This window comes from Seriola dumerili, unplaced genomic scaffold (genome assembly GCF_002260705.1).
Source record: "Seriola dumerili isolate Sdu_G_001 unplaced genomic scaffold, Sdu_1.0 BDQW01000291.1, whole genome shotgun sequence".
Classification (NCBI taxonomy): Eukaryota; Metazoa; Chordata; class Actinopteri; order Carangiformes; family Carangidae; genus Seriola; species Seriola dumerili.
Window position 1 is genome coordinate 3,581,895 of NW_019174546.1, and position 20,016 is coordinate 3,601,910.

The following is a 20,016-nucleotide window of genomic DNA, read 5'->3' on the forward strand; positions in this document are numbered from 1 at the left end:
CAGTGCATGCTTGCTGACAATGCAACACTCAAAACACTCACAAGCTTATTGCTGACTTCCTGCTAGGTGGTTGCTAACATTTTTAGCATTTTTAGTGGTGAGCCGTTGAGTTCACTCCTCCTCTATTTTGTTTTTAGTACTCTTCTTTTTTTTTTTTTACACCAGTGGCCGTTATCAGGAATATGAACCAAAGCCAGTGAGGATGGATGCTGGTCTGGACCACTGAATCTGATGAGTCATGTTTACAATGAATCTCTTATAAATCTTTTTTTTTTTTTTCTTTTCCCCGGGACAGGAAGTGAATGGGGCCACTTTTTGCTCTTTCTGGAGTGTGACATCCGTGCGAGCAAAAAAGTGTGTGTATGGTTGCCCATACTTCCCTCCCAACCCCCCACCCCCTTTTTACCAGTAGTAAAATGCTGAAATCTGCCAATCTGAAACATGACACTTACGCATTGAAAAGGAGGAAAAAAAAAGTGATAGTGTCAGTGCTATTAAGATTCCCTCCTTTCCATGCTCATGCTCATAAGTCCTCTGCTTGCAATGCATGGACAATGTCTGCGGCTGTGAGACTTATCAGAAGAATGCTGACCCCAAGGATAACTCTAGTGGCCTCGGTGCTCTTCATCCTAACATTTCACTGTTCAACAGCAAATGGTAAAGTATGAACTCAAGCTTTCATATGTAGCATATTCTGTATTTTAAGACTTTGTGCAAGGTTTGTATTTTACAAGTCTGGGAGATTTCAGTATGTCTTACTTACAGGTACTGATGTAAGGGTCAATTGTCCTTATTTGTTTTACTGTCTTACTGGAGAAGAAGCAAATTCAAATTCGGACATTCACTTTCCCACAGGATGGTTTTCAGAACTACTGCTAGCACTGATTATGTAAATGTATTATGTAAAATTGCAAATGATGATGATGAATTGATATCGTGTTCTTATGCATCTTTAAAAAATATTCCTAAAAGGTGCAAATTTGGGCAAAACAATCAACTGACTCAACTAAAGTGATAGACTGTATCGACGGCTATTTCAAGGATGCTGTGAGTGCAGCTCTAGTCTGTCAAAGTTGAACAGGAAATGTGTTTTGAACAGAAAAGCTCCAGTAGAAAACAACAAAGATAAGTGAAACAAATGAATCTTCAGAAAGTAAAAGTCTGCAATAAAAAAAAATAAATCTATTTTTATCTTTATGTTGTCAACTGTAATTTGGGGAAAATAAAAAAAAAAGAAAATCCTGAAAAAGAAGCACTCATAGACAGAACGTAAAACTATCTTTGTTACAAGGTAAATTTGTAATTTATGTTGCAAATACATCTATGCATGTGATAGGCTGTTCAAAATATAATTGTGTGGATCAATTCAACAGATTTTTTTTTTTTCAAATTTCTCTGCAGATGCCCCATTCTCACTCACTAACAAGGCCACTGGTTTCTGTTTGCTGAAAAAATTTACCCGCTGCCTTGACGTGCGCTGGACGACTAGTAACCGGCTTTATGCTGTCACAACCAAAAAGTGCCTGGGAGTGCAGGGCAAAAGTGTGGGGAGTGAAGTGAGCCTCTACGACTGTAACGACAAGTCTGACCTCCAAAAGTGGGAATGCAAGAATGGAACACTGCTCGCCCTGAAAGGCCAAGAGCTCTACGTTGAAATCAAACCTGATGAAACAATTGCTCTCTCCAAAACCATTGGGCCAAATAACCACCTCACAATCACTGGGACATCCAGCGGTGCTTGCACAAGAACATACAGAGGTAGAGTATGAAAACTTTGGAGGGCACCAGACGTGTAGCCATGAGACTGAACAGCACTCTCCCTTTAAATTGGCTCACATGACTTTGTGTGGCTACATGTTGTTACCTGGCAACTAAAACTTACTGATTTCAAACTGAAAACATCAGTTTAAGTATAATCAACTAGAACGATGCATCAAGCTCCTCATCATGAGATTTTGGCTGTGCACGCCTAGAGCACATCAATGGTGAAGAGAGGAGAAAGCAAACAAATGATTTAAGTCTGCCATGCAAATCTGGAAAAAAATGACACCATTGCAGAATAATATATTGATGACAGTTCAATTAAAGGAGATGTAATTTGATCAAACTATTTTTTCTCTTTTAGAACTTTATACCATCGAAGGAAATGCATTTGGTAAGCCCTGCATGTTTCCCTTCATGTACAAAGACCGGTGGTTTGGAGACTGCACTACGTTTGACTCCTCACAAAAACGTCTTTGGTGTGCAATCGAAACAAAATATGAACGTGAACAGTGGGGATACTGCCCGACTACTTGTGAGTACTGCATCTACGATTGAAATATCACTACAGTGAGTAGGCAGGAAGTGAATGTTGTACACGTCAGCGTTATATGCATCTTTAGGCAGATTAATTTGGTTTCAGAGCGCACATTAGTTCAGATTAGAAGTTATTCTGATTAGAGGCCTAGCACCAGTTTAGTCACATGTTATATGTATACAAAGCTCACAGTATTAAAGCACAATTTTAGGTTACAGTTATGAATTAAAATCTCTGAGTGAAGAATTTCATTTTCCATATTTCTGTATCAATAAACAGCCAGAGACCACTGGATGAAAAACCTTGTTACAGGAGCGAATTACCAGCTCAACCCACAGGCACTTCTGACTTGGCCTCAGGCTCAGGCCAGTTGCAAACAGCAGGGTGCCTCGCTGGTCAGTATCACTGACCCCCATGAGCGGGCTTACATCTCAGGTAAGGTGCCACCTGGTGGATTTTTGTTTTTAAACACAAATTATTAAAAATTGCATATATCAATCTGGGTGAAACTGTTTTATGTAAATATTATTAAATTTAAAAAAATGGAAGTAGAACTTCTGAACTTCTGCTGATGTAAAATGAAATTTTTAATTTAGAGGTCCCTTAAATTATCATCACATTGTGTTAGAAAACACAATATGATAATAAACGTATGCATCACTTTTGGATACGTTTAGAAAAATTATGAAATTCATAAAAAAATTATGTTTTGATAAACTGCTTTTTAATGAATCCGCTCTGACAACATGCTAAAGATGTCGTCTTAATGCTTGTATGTTTTCATTCAATGACAATGACACAAAAGGTGCTGCACTGAAACAAAGATAATGTCTCTTGATTTCTAAAAGAAATCTTCAGTTTAGTTTATTTGCATTTGACAAAGACAGCATAATCTAGCTGGATAAAGGTGACAAGCGTTGTTTTATGAAAAAACAAGAAATCATAGATAAAATGACCACCAGTTACTTTTTGCACCCATTAATGTCAACTTGTTTGCTACTGTTGGCTTCTATACACTGCACGAGCTTTCAAGAACTAGTGCAAACCTTTAAGACAGCAGCTATTTCATGCTCCACAACCTCACAGTAAGATCACACCAGTGTTTCTCTAAATAGTCCAAGGATCATTGTGACACTGTGAGCACAGAGGACAGATTGTGAAATCCATTTTGTACATGAGTGATACGAAGCCTCTGCACTTTGTCTGCAAATCTGAAGGTGTCATTGGGCCAATCACCTTCAATTAATTTAGTATCACTTTGGTTACAAATTATTAGATGCATTGATAAATGTTCAGTTTGTTTTGATGAATTCACAGACAAAATATTTGAAGCCTGATATTCATTAGGGACATGATCAAATTTGATTGTTATAATTTCTTTTTCTATACAATACATTGCTTCCCTTGTGTTTTTGATGCACTACATTTAGGTCTTTGTGGTTGTTTGATTTCTGTCTTTTTGTGGATTTGTTATTAAGCAACAAAAAAGGAACAGTCTGAAAAAGAGGAACAAGTTCTTAACTCTGTCCTTTACTCTTTTTTTTGTCCCTCACAACCACAAAAACACACATAAACATGCAGCACTGTTAGGATCATCGAGGCAAAAACTTTGGACTGGGCTGGTTCTGGACCCAGAACATGGATGGCAGTGGTCAGATGGGAAGCCTTTCCGTTATCTGAGATGGGGCACTGGTAAGTCGCTACTCCAGTAAAAAGATGTAAAATGGAGTTCCCTTAAGCCCTAACCCTCTGAGATACACAGAAGTGAACTGAAAAGCAAAAAGAAAAGTTGTTCTATTAAGCAAATCCCAGATGTAAATTGTGTGTAACTTCCCCCTGTAACTTGTCTTCAAGAGTGATCATTCATATAACAAGTCCTCCTTTTAACCTTTTGTAAGAAATGAAACAGTCTTTGCTGCTTACAGTACAGTTTTCAACAAAAGGTTAAAAAAAAAAAAAAAACACATTTTAAACCTTAAAGCTGCTAATAGCAATGCTATTATGTATTACCAATGGATCACATGACTACTTGTATATGAAAAGGGTCATGTGTAGTGATGAACCCACACTGAATAATCTGCCGCGCCTCTCAGCTCTTTGGAGCATTATAGCGTCTCATCAGCATCGTTTCCAGACGTAGGCAGCTGAAGAGTTGAGAAAAAGAGTTGATGAATTCACTGTACGCTACCTGCCCACCACCAAACAGCAGACAGACAAAGTTAGCAACCAGCTGATAAAGAGCCAGATATTTCCCTCAGGAATGATTGGAGATCAAAAACAGAACTAAAAGGAGAGTGTTTACTGGACTTATATTTGGCAGGTGGCCAGAAACATGCCTCCAAATAAAAGCTAATGTTGCTCTTTCTGTTGAATTTGTAAATAAGCAACTGCTTGCCAGTACCTAGCGTTTTCTAGCATCTGGTGATATCAGATACAAGAAAACAAGAATGTTAAATGGTAGTATAAATGCAGTGTTTTATTCATATCTAAAATTTACAATAACTCCTACAAATTATTCTGGGATTTTACATCATTGGAACATGCAATGCAAGGATATCCACTAGTAAATAACAAATCTCAAGTTATATCTTGATGTTTTTTTTTTTGTTTTTGTTTTGTTTTTTTTAGGAAACCCACTTCCTAATCCAGGACACAACTGTGCATTTCTTGACTCCGCTGGGCAGCATACTTGGCAAAGTTCATCCTGCGTGAAGAAAATGGGCTACATCTGCTACAATGATGGGACCCCGCCAGCTCCACCACAAAGTACAGAAACATATTCTTACCTCCTTTGACGTCTGTAACGTTTCTTTATCGGACACACTCACTGTATGATATCAATCACTCAGTCGCATATATCTTTGTTCTTTTCATCAGTTGAGCAAGGATTTTGTTCAAGCCCCTGGATTCCCTACAATGGTCACTGCTTCCACCTTCAGCGTACCCCTCAAACATGGATGAATGCTCAGAAAGAGTGTCGCAAAGAACATGGGGACCTAGTGAGCATTCGCAATGTGGAGGACCAAAGCTTTGTCATCTCTCAACTTGGATACAGTATGTGATGAGGCCATACATGAAGACAGTTCAACTTTCACAAACAGTTGAGACAGTGGTGATCTGTTTTTCGCTGAAGAATGATTTTAAAACTTTTTTTTTGTATTTGACTTTAAGTTCAAGTGACTCACCTATACTGGAGAAAATCCTATATCTTGACAAGTTGGCATGTTCTCACCTTCAGTTTGCTGCGTGCCTCATTTTCCAAACCCATTAAGGTGGCCTATGGAAGAAAATGAGACTTTTTATAATAATGTTCATCCCTAAAATCAACACTTTTAGAATTTAATTCTTTAAATTTAAATACTCTGTGATTGTTCATGTTTACTGATGTACAGATGCTTCCAAAAAAAATAATTTTAAATGTAAAGAGCATTTACAACCGTGACATCTCAGCCACTGGTTCATCTGTGATACACTCTTTAATGTCCATGTCTGCAGCATCCACTGATGAGCTTTGGATTGGACTGAATGACAGGAAGACAGAGGGGCTGTTTGACTGGAGTGACCAGTCTACTGTCAGCTTTACCAGCTGGAAGTATGGGAAACCAGCTGTCTCCACTGCTGAAGAAGACTGTGTTCTCATCACGGGGGAGGTAAGGAACATTATGTGGGTATAATGGCGCATATAAATAAACTTCTTCTCCACTTCTACTTCTCTAAACTTCATAAATTTGTATCTGGACACATCATACATGGCAAAGTGTCAGAAAAGCTTCATGCAACAAATTCTTTGCAGTACCCACCAAGAAAAAAGGAAGAAAGCAAAGTAAAAATGAAAACATTTTTGTTCCTCATTAAAGAAATGTTTGCACAAGGATTTGAGCTTGACTTGTGCACAGAAACAAAGTGGTCACTAGCAAATAAAAAAATCCAAAGGCCAAAAAAAAAAAAAAATAGTCCATGAAAAAAAAATCTTCACTTCTCATTCAGTTTTCCCCACAATATAAAACTGTTTTTTAAAACATGTAGACTATCCATCCAGTAAAGCTACAAATATTGGTTTCATAAATGTCTTTATGCTGCTTTCTTCTTTCAGAAAGGGAACTGGGCAGATCGCTTGTGTGATGAGAAACACGGCTTTATCTGTATGAAAGAGAGTGAAACTGAACGCACTGGAGATGAGGTAGAGCTGGACATAGGCTGCAAAGCGGTGAGTGAAGTTTACAAGTATTTGGCCTTCATGAGCATCCGGCTAATCAGGGTGTGTGATTAAAACTCTGAAATTAGATTTTGGAAAAGTGACTGATTAATTCACTTTCATTCACAAGTCATCCCTCTCTTGTAGAATAATAGAATAATAATGCAATTTTACTCTTCGTTTAAAAATATTAATTTACAATAATATGGTCATTCAAAATTTCAGTTTTAACCAGTGCTCAATTTCCAACAGGGTTGGAAAAGACATGGCTCCTACTGCTACTTTGTAGGAACTGAGACAAAGACTTTTGATGAAGCTAAAAATGACTGCAAGAGCTCAGAGTCCTACTTAGCTGATGTTTCAAATGGGTAAGAAAATAACAATCATATTTTGTTAACACTAACAACTGTTTATTTAAGAAGTAATATATAAAATGCGGAAATATTTCCAGGGTGGACAATGCATTCCTAGTCAGCCTGGTAGGCTTGAGACCAGAGAAGTACTTCTGGCTTGGACTCTCAAACCAGAAAGACATTGATCAGTTCGTGTGGACCAACACAGACTCAGTGAGGTTTACTCACTGGAACGCCGAAATGCCGGGTATGGAGAAATATAAAATTCCGTCTTTAGATAGTAGGGATAAAAAGCAGCGGCACAATTTACAATTGACTATTTTTTCCCCTCATCAAGGTCATCGACAGGGCTGTGTTGCCATGACAACCGGGATTTTGGCTGGACTCTGGGATCTGCTGCCCTGCACTAATCAGGAGAAATACATCTGCAAACACCTGGCAGAGGGGGCAGTTTTAACTGTTCCACCACCAACTCAAACACCTCCTTCGTGTGCAGATGGTTGGACTCGTGTGGGAACAAGAAACGTCTGCTCTAAGGTACAACCAGAGGTCAACCTCAGCTAAGCACAATTAAAATATGTTACATACTGATACCGGCAGCACAAGCAGAGTTTGAGCTACTCCAGTCAATTCAAATAACACACACACCAACTGTGGAACAATTTCAGTACCAGATTAATGCTGATGGTGATAGAGAGGTCACTTTTTACAAACACTACTTTAAACTTCTACTACTGTATGTGTGCTCTTATTTCTACAAAGTATGTTCTCTTTACTATGTAAATATTTTTCTGCATTTAGTTATTCTGTGCTATGATGGAAAAATGTGTTTACAACCTAAAACCTCCATAATATTTAAAATATTTCCTATCACACAAAGTCACATAAAATATGAATTATGAGATATGATAGAAAACAAAAATTGGTTTACAAGTGCTTTTTTAGTCTAACACATATTTCTTACCAGTGTGCTTTGATAACAGAATGTGTGTGTTACGGTACAGAGTGTTGTAGCAGTAGAGCTTTTGGTTCACTCTCTCTGCTCTTATAAAGTCATTTCCAGCCAACCACCGTATACTACCTGACACACACAGTTAGTGACTAGCTGGTAAATGTATTTGCAACTTGTTTCCAATGCCGCCAGTGGCCAAAAAACTCAGTTAATTTTGGGTTTAAAAACAAGTCAAATATATTTTTTTGAGGAAACAAATTCAAATTCTATTCAAATCATCTCATGTCCGGTGTATTTTAATTTAGCCCACGCTTCTTGTCTTTAAGTTTTTTACAGGGCCTCGTGCAAATGAGAAGACCTGGTTTGAGGCCAGGGATTACTGTAGGGCTATTGGAGGAGACCTCCTCAGCATCCACAGCCCTGCTGACCTACTAGTGGGACGGTATGAGATAGTTAAATACATCTTTAACTTAAAGTGGAAAACTGAAATCTAAAGCATTAATCCAGTAGTTAATGTCACACTTACTTAGCTGGCACCTCTTCTTTACAATGGCTTCTTCAGCTCCACCATCTTTGCTGTAGCTCATCGCTTGAGTCTTGCCTCTAGAGGACGTCAATGAGCGGAAAGTTAAATATTTTAGCCGCGTTACAGAGGAGCAATGAGACATAGCATCATCAGATAACTGCAGAATTAGTGAAAGCTCTGTGTTTTTGAATTATAAAATAAAAATGGATGATCAAATGATTTATATAGGTTTTTTTTTGCACTGCAGACATGGAAAAGGCTGGATTGGACTTCATGTCCCTGATCCAAACACTGGTTATGTATGGAGTGATGGATCCCCGGTTAGTTGTCTGTTCTACCTTTTACAACTCATTTGATAACTAAAATGCTTCAATCTCTCTCTTTTTAATATGTATCCATTTATTATAAAAAACAAACAAAAAAATCTATTATTTTCTTTATGTTTACAGGTAAACTTCCAGCACTGGCAGGAAGGCGAGCCAAACAATTTTAATAACGCAGAATCTTGTGCTGAATACAAAATATATAACTGGGATGAGTCTGGGTCCTGGAACGATGTGAACTGTGAGAGTTACAATGACTGGCTGTGTCAGATCCGCCAAGGTACAGTTGAGAAAACATTTACTGAATACTCACTTTTATCTCCTCTGAAACAAAGTATGAAGAGAAATTATTTTTAACTATCATCCAGGACACACTGTATGCATAATCTTTCATGTGTGATTGCCTTCTCCCATTCTGCAAAGCTTCCTACAAGCCATAGACTTCTCACAAACACATCCCAACAAAAGGTTACAGAGAGGGGTTAAGAGTTGATTATTTCTTTTATATTTGGCCAGTAGCCAGAACAGAAATCTAAACTACACTACTAGACCGAAAGATAATAAATCCAAAAAACATGCAATATATAACTGATATTTTTCTTAATCATCAAAGTGACAGATAAGGTGCAGTTAAGAAAATGAGCACAATCCAAAAACATCTATGAAGATATCGGTAGTTCTAGTGACACAAGAGCAGTACAAGGGGACGATTAACCCAGGACAATCAAGTGAAACCAACTCTCTCAACAGTCAATGGTCCAATAGGTTTAAAGAAACCACAGCACTTGCTACATGCATTTTAAACCTCCAAATCCAAATCCAGTGGGAGAAAGACCAAAATACTATACCGAATCATAGGGTGATGTGGAATTAAACATATACTGAACTACAGTGTAAGAAATTTTAGTCTTCTTTATAGTCTTCTACCTCTCAGTGTAATGTAACACCACAGGAAACTACAATCTCAAAAATAAACATATACTTAACTTATTACATCTCTGACAGCGTCAATCAAAGGTTAACATAATTGTCTTTGTAAATGTATAATTATGGCAGAGCTGTTGTATTGGATTGCACGTTAAATTCTACTGGTGTACCTAATTAAGTAGCCACTGAGTGTATGTTGAAGATTTTTGTCTTTCTGCACTTTCTGTCTTAAATTTGAGAAAATCTAAATAAAAAACACTACAAATCCTCTACTGCCCACATAATAAATGTGAACTCCCTCAAATATATTCAGAGTTGAAAGTCAGCATGACCTTTGGTGTGTTTTCTAAAATGTTGAAGAGTACTGTAATTCTACTGTACCCAAACATACACTTTAAAAGTATATGTATAAGTTTTAATAAGTAAGGTCAAATGATACATTAAGTAATCCCACAGTATGAGATTAGACACAAAGTAGGAAAGAATGGCGGACATGTTTGCTATGTTAGCTTTGTTTGGACTGAAACTGACAGTTGTTTGTGCTCTCACAGGAATGACTCCAAACCCGCCTCCAAATACAACCACAACAGGTAAGTGGACATTGTTTAACCACACACCCACCCAGGGTGACAAAAAAACATAAGCCAGCTCTTACCAGCTCGTGATTATATGTCTGCGTCAATCAGTTAAGTTGCAGGATACCATTTGGACACAGTGACCTTTGACCTTTGTCCACCAAAGTCCAATCAGTTCATTTTTGAGTCTAAGTAAATGTTTGTGCCAAAGAAATTCCCTCAAGGTGAGGTTTAAATTCTCTCTGTTTTGCCTCTGGCAAAACATAATGCCTCCAGCCCTGGTTGTCACCAGCATGAAGACATAAAATATAATTTCTATGTTGTTTAACCTTTCACTCAACAGACAATACGTAAACTGTAAAATATTTACTGTAAAAAAAAAAAAAAGGAACATAAAAATATGTTTTTAAAACTCAAAATATAATTTTTTCTCAAACCTCTGCAGAGTTTAATACCACTTCAGATGGCTGGCTTGTGTGGAGAGGGAATCAGTATTACATTAACAGAATGTCCATGCCCATGGAAGACGCTCGTCACTTCTGTCAGAGGAGGCATGGCGACTTGGTATCTATCAGCAGTAAAGATGAAAATGTGTTCTTATGGAAACAGGTAGGTATTTTTTTGGTTTGAAAAAGAAAAACAGCACATTCAAATTTGGCACATATTGTGTTTACTGACTAGAAATGAAGGTCTTAAACTTTCATGTATTTCTTAATGTGTGTGTATCATCACAGATTTCCAGAAGCTATGGGCACTATTATATAGGTTTGTCAGTGGATCTTGATGGGTCATTTTGGTGAGTATCAGTAAATACCGTAAAATGTAATACAGTATGTATAGTATATATAGCATTGATATCTTTATGTTTCACAGAAAGAGAAAAGAGAGGGATTTGATTTATAAATACTCAAAAAAGGATTTTGTTGACATATATTTTGCATGTAAAAAAAGATAAATTAATATTATATATATATATATATATATATGTAGCCTGGTATATAGACGGAATAACTGATTTTTCAGGTATTATTTCAATCACTGACTCGTCCAATGTTCATCCAACTCACTCCTTTCACTCATAAGCCTCATTAAGCCAATCAAATGCTTCAGTTTGCCTTTATAAGCTGTTCTTCTTGATTTTAGTGGGTTTGTTGTAAGTTGACTGGCTACATTTATGGTCAGCCCTACATTGAACTGTCATCTGTTTATTTACTATATGCAAAATGCTAACATGATTGATAAAAGGGTCCATTGTCAAGTGCTTTTTGTTTCCATGATTACATAGCTCATCTTAACTGTGTGTGCTTCAAGGTGGATGGATGACACTCCAGTAGCACTGCAAAGATGGGATGAAAATCAACCTAAAGCTGATGCCTTTGATGAGAACTGTGTTACTATGGCTTACTACATGGGTAAGTAATCTAAAGAGTGGCATGCAACAAATGGAAGAATTTAACCAAGTATCAAAGTGAGATAAGACGTTCTGGATAAGTTTAATATGCTGCTGGTGAAATGTTACTCATTGCATCTCTGCTCTGCTCACAGGCTTCTGGCGCACTTGTAACTGTGGCCAAGAGCACCAGTCCATTTGTAAACGAGGATCCTCACCACCTGTCAACACCACTGCAGCCCCAACTATTCCTCCTAAAGGAGACTGCCCACTCAAGTGGACAAAATTTGACTCAAAGGTTAGAAGTGGTTCCCAATGCGCTCTTAGAGCACTTTTTATTTTGATAATAACAATATTTTTAAACATTTTTAGCGATCATTTCTTTAAAAAATTAAATCAAATAAGATAAAATAATAATTATATAGATATAAAGATAAATATATCTATAAATAAATTTAAAATGTTAACAGAGTTTTGTAAACAAAAAAAGGACAAAGGCAAAGTCCCATGAAACAAGGATAACAGTTGTTTGTAGAGTGAAAAATCATTATTTTATTTGTTACCGACAGTGTTATAGTATCAATTCTGCCCGGAGGACCACCTGGGAAGAAGCAAGGAGACAGTGCATTACCATAGGAGGAAATTTAGTCTCTATTCCTACAAGACGTGTGCAAGGTTTGGTCTGTTTTTATGTATTTTTTTTATAATGGTCAAAATCATATACAACCATGTCTGCAATGTAAATAGAGAGTGGGAGATTTATTCTTGACCTTCGAAACAGTTGCAAAAATATATTCAGGAAAAAAGAAAATCCCCCCAAAAAAAGCTAGAAAGTGGATCCTGAGTTGTTGTTTTGTCAAACTAATTAAAGCGCAAGTTAATCATCATCCTTTAGTTGCGAGTGTTTTCTTATTCTATTGTGGCAATGTATTTTGGATTTCAGGATTTTGTTTTATATTGTATGTCTGAAATCCTTCAATGAATCAAATCGTATCACATTTCCTATTATATGTTGGAAATTATTCCAAAATAAGGAAAAAAACTTAAAATTTCTATGTTTAAAATTTTCAGCATTTTTGATCACCAAAATGGCTGAAGTAGCAAATACAGACCTGTGGATCGGTTTGAATGGCATAAAACACGATGGATTTTACTGGACTGATGGAAAACCAAGGCGATATACCAACTGGGGCTATTCTGTAAGTACATTCAATATATGTACAATTGCCATATAAATTACCAGCTGTAAATCCTGTTTTTGCTGACCTCCAGTGGTTTAACTTGCTGCACTTTCAGAATTGTTACACCCCTAGTATTGAGTTAGGCATACTGTTTAATAATATAATATCTGAAATATTGTTTATGCTAATATTTTGATTTTAATAAATTTGTTCTGCTCTTTAGAAAAATCAACATCGTCCTGGGACATTTTATCAAAGATGGAATGAGGTAACATTTCCAAGATTCAGGTTAAAGTAAAATAATGCTTGTACTTACTTTTTGTCATGATGTAAAACAGACAAAGATTCATTATTTTTAAATTAGATGTCATGGTGAAAAGATTTGAAATCCTAACCACTCCCCTGTCCTTAACCAGGAAGACTGTGTTGTGATGAGCAATAATCCAAGTCTTGGCACCGGTAAATGGTCGATTAAAGCTTGCAACGACACCAATGGATATGTCTGTCTTCGAGATCTTGGTGAGTTTATCCATTTTCTGCTTTATAAATGATCTGAGGCTTAAAAGGAATATAATATGTTGTTTAATTACAGTATGTCTTTTGTCCTGAAGTGCAATTGGTATACAGCACTATTCTTCCCAAAAATCAGTATTGCATGTATCCATGTATTAGAGTGAGGTCTCTAAAACACAGTTTGGGAAATTGTTAGTAGTAAATATGACACAGAATTCGTAAATAATTGGCTGAATTGTAAAACTTTAATTTACAGTTCCTGTGACAATAATTCTGTAAGAATTTTTGTCTTGCTCTCGACAGACTCAAACATCCCGGCTAAACCAGAACCAATAGTTCCTACAGTCTATGTAGCTCTGGGAAATGACAGCATCAAGGCTGTGACTCAAAATCTAACCTGGGGTGATGCCAAGAGACACTGCGAAGGTGAGCAAGCGAGCTTGGCTAGCCTGCGAAATGAATGGACACAGGCCTACGTTGAGCTGCTGGCTATGAATCTCAAATCTCCTCTGTGGATTGGACTGAACAAAAATCAGGTACAAGGCTGCAACCATCTGGAATTACTGTACTGTAGCACGAAAACTCCTACTTCCACTGGATGATTAGGTTAAAAAATCCTTTAGTAATTTATCAAGGGATTAAGTCACTGAATGAACAATTAACCAGAATTAGTAGCTTCAAGAAATACCGCACAGAACCCCCACAAGGCAGCTGAAACAAAAACATAAAACTGAACATCTGTTTAATCTATCAATGTTGCAAGCCAACTACATGCTGATGGATTTTAATAATTTGATCCATCCTTGCTTTTAGACTGGAGGTTACTTTAGGTATACTGATGGCTGGCACCTGAACTTTGCCAGCTGGGCTGAAGGCGAACCTAGCAGGGAACGACCTTGTGTGTACCTGGATGTGGACGGAAAATGGAAGACTGCTTTGTGCAATCGGACCATGAACAGTGTTTGCATGCAGTCTACAGGTATGTATGTAAATGAATACAGTGCATCGGTCAAAACAAGTGTCAGCCTGTGTAGGTTTAAGTGATTCTACCATGAATTATACTGTATTTTTCCTACATCTACGGCATACTCATTTAAGCTTGTTAACATAGCGCTGATCTACTGTATGACTGTCATATAAGGTATTATATTCACCCTGTTCTATATGACTACAGTGACTAATGTCAAGCATTCAGTGCTCATTAATGTCTTTAAGAGAACAATGTTGAAAGCAAGAACTCACTAGAGATAAGGTCTGAAGCTCTCAGTGACTGGAGGGTTTAAAGTAATAGAAACAAGACTTACTTTGATAGAGTGTGGGCGAGTGAAAAAACAAAAATCCATTTAGCATTGGAATTGATGATTTGGCTAAAAAAAGAAGTCAATTTGTCTCACACCATAATACCTAATAATATCTTTTCACTGGACTGAGCTCTATGCTCCTACATTAGCATTGTTTTTACTGAATTCAGTGGACATTGCCCACATTCTATCAGAGTGTTTTTCTTACTTTATACCCACACTGAAGTTAGTTTGATTCCAGAAGTCCTTTGTTAAAGAAATTTATAAGCACTGATTTTGGGAAAAAGAAGTCAGTTCACTGAGATACAAAGCTAAATCCTACATCCTTGAACTGTGTCACAGCTAGTTATGGCAATGATCAAGAGGACCAGTATATAAAGGTTTCAAGTTCACTGCATTGAATGTCACAGAAGGTAATCTTGTAATTAATCACCATCATCATCACTGTCTCTGCCACTCACAGATGTGGCACCAACAGAGTCAACCAACTTCCCAGGAGTTTGCCCTGAAGAGGCAAATGCGGATTATCAACAGAGTTATACCTGGATGCCATTTAAGGGTCATTGCTATTTGTTTATCACAGATGAAACTGAATGGCCAAATGCAGCTAGCAACTGTGCAAGGCATGGTAAGAGACACACACATTCAGAGGAGGACTCCCAAATTTAGATCAAGTGTAGATAAAGTGTATGGTGTGTAGTTTACTGATTTCAGTACATGTGAATAATACAGCACCTAGCAATATGTTTTAAGTAAGGCTGTTTTTGTTTGTGAAGGTGGAAGCCTGGCTACCATTGAAGATCCTTCTGAGCAACAATTCCTCCAAAGCAATGTGGAAATGTTTCAAGACAGCCACACCTCGTTCTGGATTGGCCTGTATAAAACTCATAAAGGTATAATCACACTCTTGAAAATCTTTAAATGAAAAGAGATTTTTTAAAATAACACCGTATTTAATGAAACCAATTTTAGTGAAAGGTTTAAACAAATCCATCATAGTATAATTGTCCTGTTGATAAAAGTGAACCAGACTTCAGTAACTAAATTGGAGCTGAAATGTCTTATTCTAAAGTACTGTTTTCCTCTTTTATTTTTTGTTTCCTTGTTTCCTTTTCAAACACACCTCGACAGGACTAACACAGCAGACATAATGGTACATACTGATATAAAAATGGTTATCTAGCACACTATCAAAGTGAAAATAGTAACACCCTGAGTTTGTGTTTGGCCCTAGGGACATGGATGTGGTTGGATAAAACAGTCATGGACTACACTAACTGGGCTGAAGATGAGCCTGATTCTGAATTTGGAGCTATATCAACCTCAGATGGGATTTGGAAGACAGGTCGTAGATGGCATGACAGACCATACATCTGTAAGACACCTAAAGGTAAGCTCATCATACCCTTCTAAATATATTTTCATAAGCACTTCTCACACGTGTAGCTTGTTCAATAATCCTCCGTTGTATGGGGGAACCATACGCAAGACTCTGCTAAAGGTCCATTTTCCTAAAAAGCTTATGAAATGAACTTTTTAGCATATAATGGCGGATATTGCCACCTGAGCACAGGGGATGTAAATAATACCATGTGCAATAGGAGATGCATAGAAATGAATAAAATCAATTCGATTTTTATCACTGACTTCATAGTTAAAGATGTTGTTGTACTGGACTACATTACATTGAGAAGTGTTTCTCATTTTTTTCATCCCCATGTATATACATGAGGGGGCAGAATATCAAAGATGTCTCTCAATACAATGTAGTCCAGTACGACACCATTACTAACTAGTATAACCTTAATGCTAAAGCATATTTTAAACTTATGTGACAGTGTCAACAAAAACTGAACATTATGGGCATGGTAACAGTAGACATTATGGCAGAACAGTTGTATTGGATTGCATTAGCTTGTACCTAATAGAGTGATCACTGGGTTTACATATAAGTAAATTCTAAAACATTACTATTATATTCCTCTAGGATGAGGCTAAACAAAATACTGCCTTATGTAATATACATTTCATAAAACAAAAAAAAATGCCCATAAACTTATATTCAGTCATCACCATTTTCACTATTTGGTTAAAAAGCCTTGACCAGCTGATGTCTCAGACCTACAGACATTAGCAGATACTCACTAGCTTTACTGGAGATATGCTTTGTCAAGGTTTTTTGCCTTCACTCAACTCTACAACAAGTAAAACACACTTCCTCAGACTGTGGTTAGGTGACTGTCTTGGTTGGTCAAACACATCCCATTGTTTGGCCATTAAATTAAAAGAAAGCTTAAGTTACTATGTACTGTATAAAAAATGCTTCAAGTACTTCACTGTTCACCCAACATGGATATAAAATCCCCCAGATAATTATAAAGCTAAAAGTAAGCTCTTTAACCACAGTCACTGTGCTGGAGTACAGAGCTAAAGTTTATGCAGCCAATTATACAGCTTGTTTTTATTTTATGTGTTTACTGTGCACTGCTGAGCAGTTAATACTAGAATTTTATGGGTAGATTGGGGAGTGACAGGGTCAACATGGATACAGGGATGATGGCATAGCATGGAGAAAAATGAAATGAAAAAAATGAAACAAATGTACATTCTTTAAAAAAGAGATTAGTTATCTGACCATTCTTCCCTTCATCCCCACCAGTGATACTCAAAGATTCAGGGTCAAAACCTGGTAAGTTACACCTTTGTATCTACTTAAGCTGTGTAGTATTTGAATTATCAAATGGTCAAAAAAAATATTGTCATTATAATGATTTTTATACTCAAAGTTAAATTTTGAATTGTTTGGACTAATCACTACTTGGTTAATCTGTGCAGAACCTCATGGAGGTCAGGATCCTCGCAGTCGTGTCCACACGAGTTTGGTAGTTGTGCTGATCATTGCCATCACTTCTTCACTGATAGTCATAGCATTCTTCCTCTACAAGAAGTCCCCTCGGCCCTTACCCACCTTTGACAATCCACTCTACTTCGACAGTGAAAGATCTCAGCCCGATGTGGTGGACACCAATAAACTGATAGAGAATGCAGAGGTAGAAAATCCTGAGCCTATTATAACTCTGTGATTTATAAAGTGGCAGAAACTAGTGGGACATACACGATGCTGTATCTCAGACTGATGTATTACACTTTCATTCATGTTTTTGCTTGGTTTGTTTGTTTTTTTACTATAGACAGTCTATATTCAGTTATTTAACAGTATGTCACAAAGTGTGAGTTTCAATGGAGTTGGCGATGTCTAACCTCATGGAACAGAACAATTTAGGCTCTAGGATGTCTCAATGGAAATGATTAGTATTTGATTTTTTTTGATGACTGAATGTATATAATTGTTACATGTTATGCTTACGCCCACTAGATGCTGTTCATTGCTTGTACTCTTGAAATGCGCAAAAATCTCACTGCTTGTCACTTTTAAATGAACATTAAACTGTGTTGGCACAACACAATAAATTTCCATTTGAGTTATTTTTTACTAAATAGAATTAACGGGGTGCTCTGGTGGCTCATGTGGTACAGCGTGTACTATTACAGCTTAGTCTTACCGCAGTGGCCCGGGTTCAAATCCGGCCCGTGGTCCTTTGCTGCATGTCATTCCCTTTCTCTCTCCCTGACTTTCCTGTCTCTCTCTCACTGAGGCAACGATAAAAAAAAAAATGCCTACAAAAATAAATAAATGGAATAACCACCTTGTGGTTGTATTCCTCCGCCTAACAGTCACTCAAAGACTTTGAAGGAATTCAATAAAAGGTATTAACTGTATTTTTTTTTTGTTGTTGCCAAAATAGAAGTTATCATAGATGTATTGGCATGTACGATTCCAGTGAATAATTTCCAGAGAGAAATTTAGAGACTATAAGTTTACAGATGACTGAGAGCTGACTGCCAGAGGAACGGGAGGCCCCTGTCCTGGTTGTCATCCAGGGAGAAGTGAAGAAGGTGGACTCCTACAAGTCAAAAAAATTGACCTTTGACATTTTGAATACAAAATGTCATAATTGTATTGTATTAAACATTTGTGTGAAACTTTGCCATAATTATCATATGAATTCATGTAGCGGGTGTGACAAAATGTGTTTTGTGAGGTCACAGTGACTTTGACCACCAAATTCTAATCTGGTCATCCTTGAGTCCGAGTGGGCGTTTGTGCCAGATGTATTGAAATTCCCACCAGGCGTTCATGAAATATCATGTTTATGAAAATGAGACAGACAGACCACCCGAAAAACACAATGCCTCTGGCCACAACTGTAACCGGTGAGGAGGCTTAATAAAATGGCACAACAGGTCATTTCATTTTCCAGCATTTTCCCTGTCTAGGTGTTCTCTTACAGACAACTAGTACAAAAATGTAATTGCTGTAGTTGCTGGGACACATCTACAGTAAGTCAGATAGATATGAAACACCTCCTGTGTGGGCAAGTCAATCTGAAAGTCAGTCACTGGTAGAATATGACTCATGTCACAAATCAGCATTAGAGGCAGAGAACACAGATGGAATACTCTGACTGTTACAAGAATAGGTGACTTTGCACATTTTATGAAAGTTACTCTTCTTCAGTGACATTACCAGTGCAAAGCAAAATAAAACGAGATTTGATAGTTCCCGTTGCAACGTTTTCATCAAACATATTCTCATCATAAGAACACAGATTACTGGAACGGTTGTTTCCTATCAGCCAGGTGCAGAAGGTATGGACACATCTATAAGATACTGTAAGTTTTAACAAAGAATACTCTGCAACAAGAGACAATATGAACATCTTTCAACTGAGACTGGCTTGACAAGTCAGGGCCTTTCTCCCTCTTGGTTTGTTTGCCTGGTGCCTACTTGTTGTTAACTGTGTGCATTGCTTTCACTCTAGTAAAGACTATTTTACCACACCTGTGCCAGGTTCAATCTGTACAGGATATGACACCTGTCCTTAGAAACCTTGATCCATGAATTAATTAAGAAATGTGTTTACAGAAACTGGAACCTCATGTCAGTTATTCAGAAGTTTGCATCTACCCACAGAGACAAAAGAGAAGGCAGATTGTCAGCATTATGGTGGCTTCCTTTTTAAAAATATTGCACAATGCTTTATCTGACAAACTACAATTTCAAACTGCCAAAACTCTTCTCTAGAAACCATCTCAAACATACTTGGCAAGGCCAACTGAAACTTGAGTCACTTCTCTTTTTGTCATTTCATATGATGGGAAAGTCATAGCCAAGTCTTTTTTTGTCAATCTCTTTGAGTTTTTACTCGTTTGATATTTTCATCACTTATGAGCCACATGTTAAATATTAAGAATGTCTGGAATCACTATTTACAATATTGTGCACTTCAATTAGTATCTGTCATTTCACTTGCATACCTCCCCCCCCATGGCAATTAATAATATCAGGGAAAAGTGGTGGTTAATTTAATGGGTGTCTAAAGGTGTTTTTTTGTTGTTGTTTTCTTAGATACAGAGTAT

General features: G+C 37.2%; 1 protein-coding gene across 1 annotated transcript; it reads left to right on the forward strand.

The window, feature by feature from the left end:
• The first annotated feature begins 472 nt into the window (after positions 1-472).
• Positions 473-18,012, forward strand: LOC111230955 (macrophage mannose receptor 1-like). Its single transcript, XM_022757858.1, has 31 exons — positions 473-657; positions 1,402-1,758; positions 2,126-2,296; positions 2,579-2,734; positions 3,881-3,991; positions 4,928-5,065; positions 5,177-5,353; positions 5,795-5,949; positions 6,393-6,506; positions 6,747-6,862; positions 6,946-7,094; positions 7,185-7,384; positions 8,126-8,241; positions 8,573-8,645; positions 8,775-8,928; positions 10,127-10,165; positions 10,596-10,759; positions 10,885-10,946; positions 11,462-11,562; positions 11,696-11,838; positions 12,110-12,215; positions 12,612-12,739; positions 12,945-12,989; positions 13,138-13,240; positions 13,538-13,770; positions 14,048-14,213; positions 14,999-15,163; positions 15,312-15,428; positions 15,770-15,925; positions 17,195-17,224; positions 17,371-18,012. The coding sequence occupies exons 1-31, from the start codon at positions 555-557 to the stop codon at positions 17,616-17,618; spliced, it is 4,296 nt and encodes a 1,431-aa protein (XP_022613579.1). The 5' UTR covers positions 473-554; the 3' UTR covers positions 17,619-18,012.
• Positions 18,013-20,016: the final 2,004 nt, after the last annotated feature.

What these genes read in the sequence shown, in the direction of transcription:
- LOC111230955 (XM_022757858.1), top strand. Translation starts at nt 555, where the DNA reads ATGTCTGCGGCTGTGAGACTTATCAGAAGAATGCTGACCCCAAGGATA. An exon ending in TTGCACAAGAACATACAGAG is followed by an intron (nt 1,759 to 2,125) that starts GTAGAGTATGAA and finishes TTTCTCTTTTAG; the next exon opens with AACTTTATACCATCGAAGGA. An exon ending in TATGGAGTGATGGATCCCCG is followed by an intron (nt 8,646 to 8,774) that starts GTTAGTTGTCTG and finishes TTATGTTTACAG; the next exon opens with GTAAACTTCCAGCACTGGCA.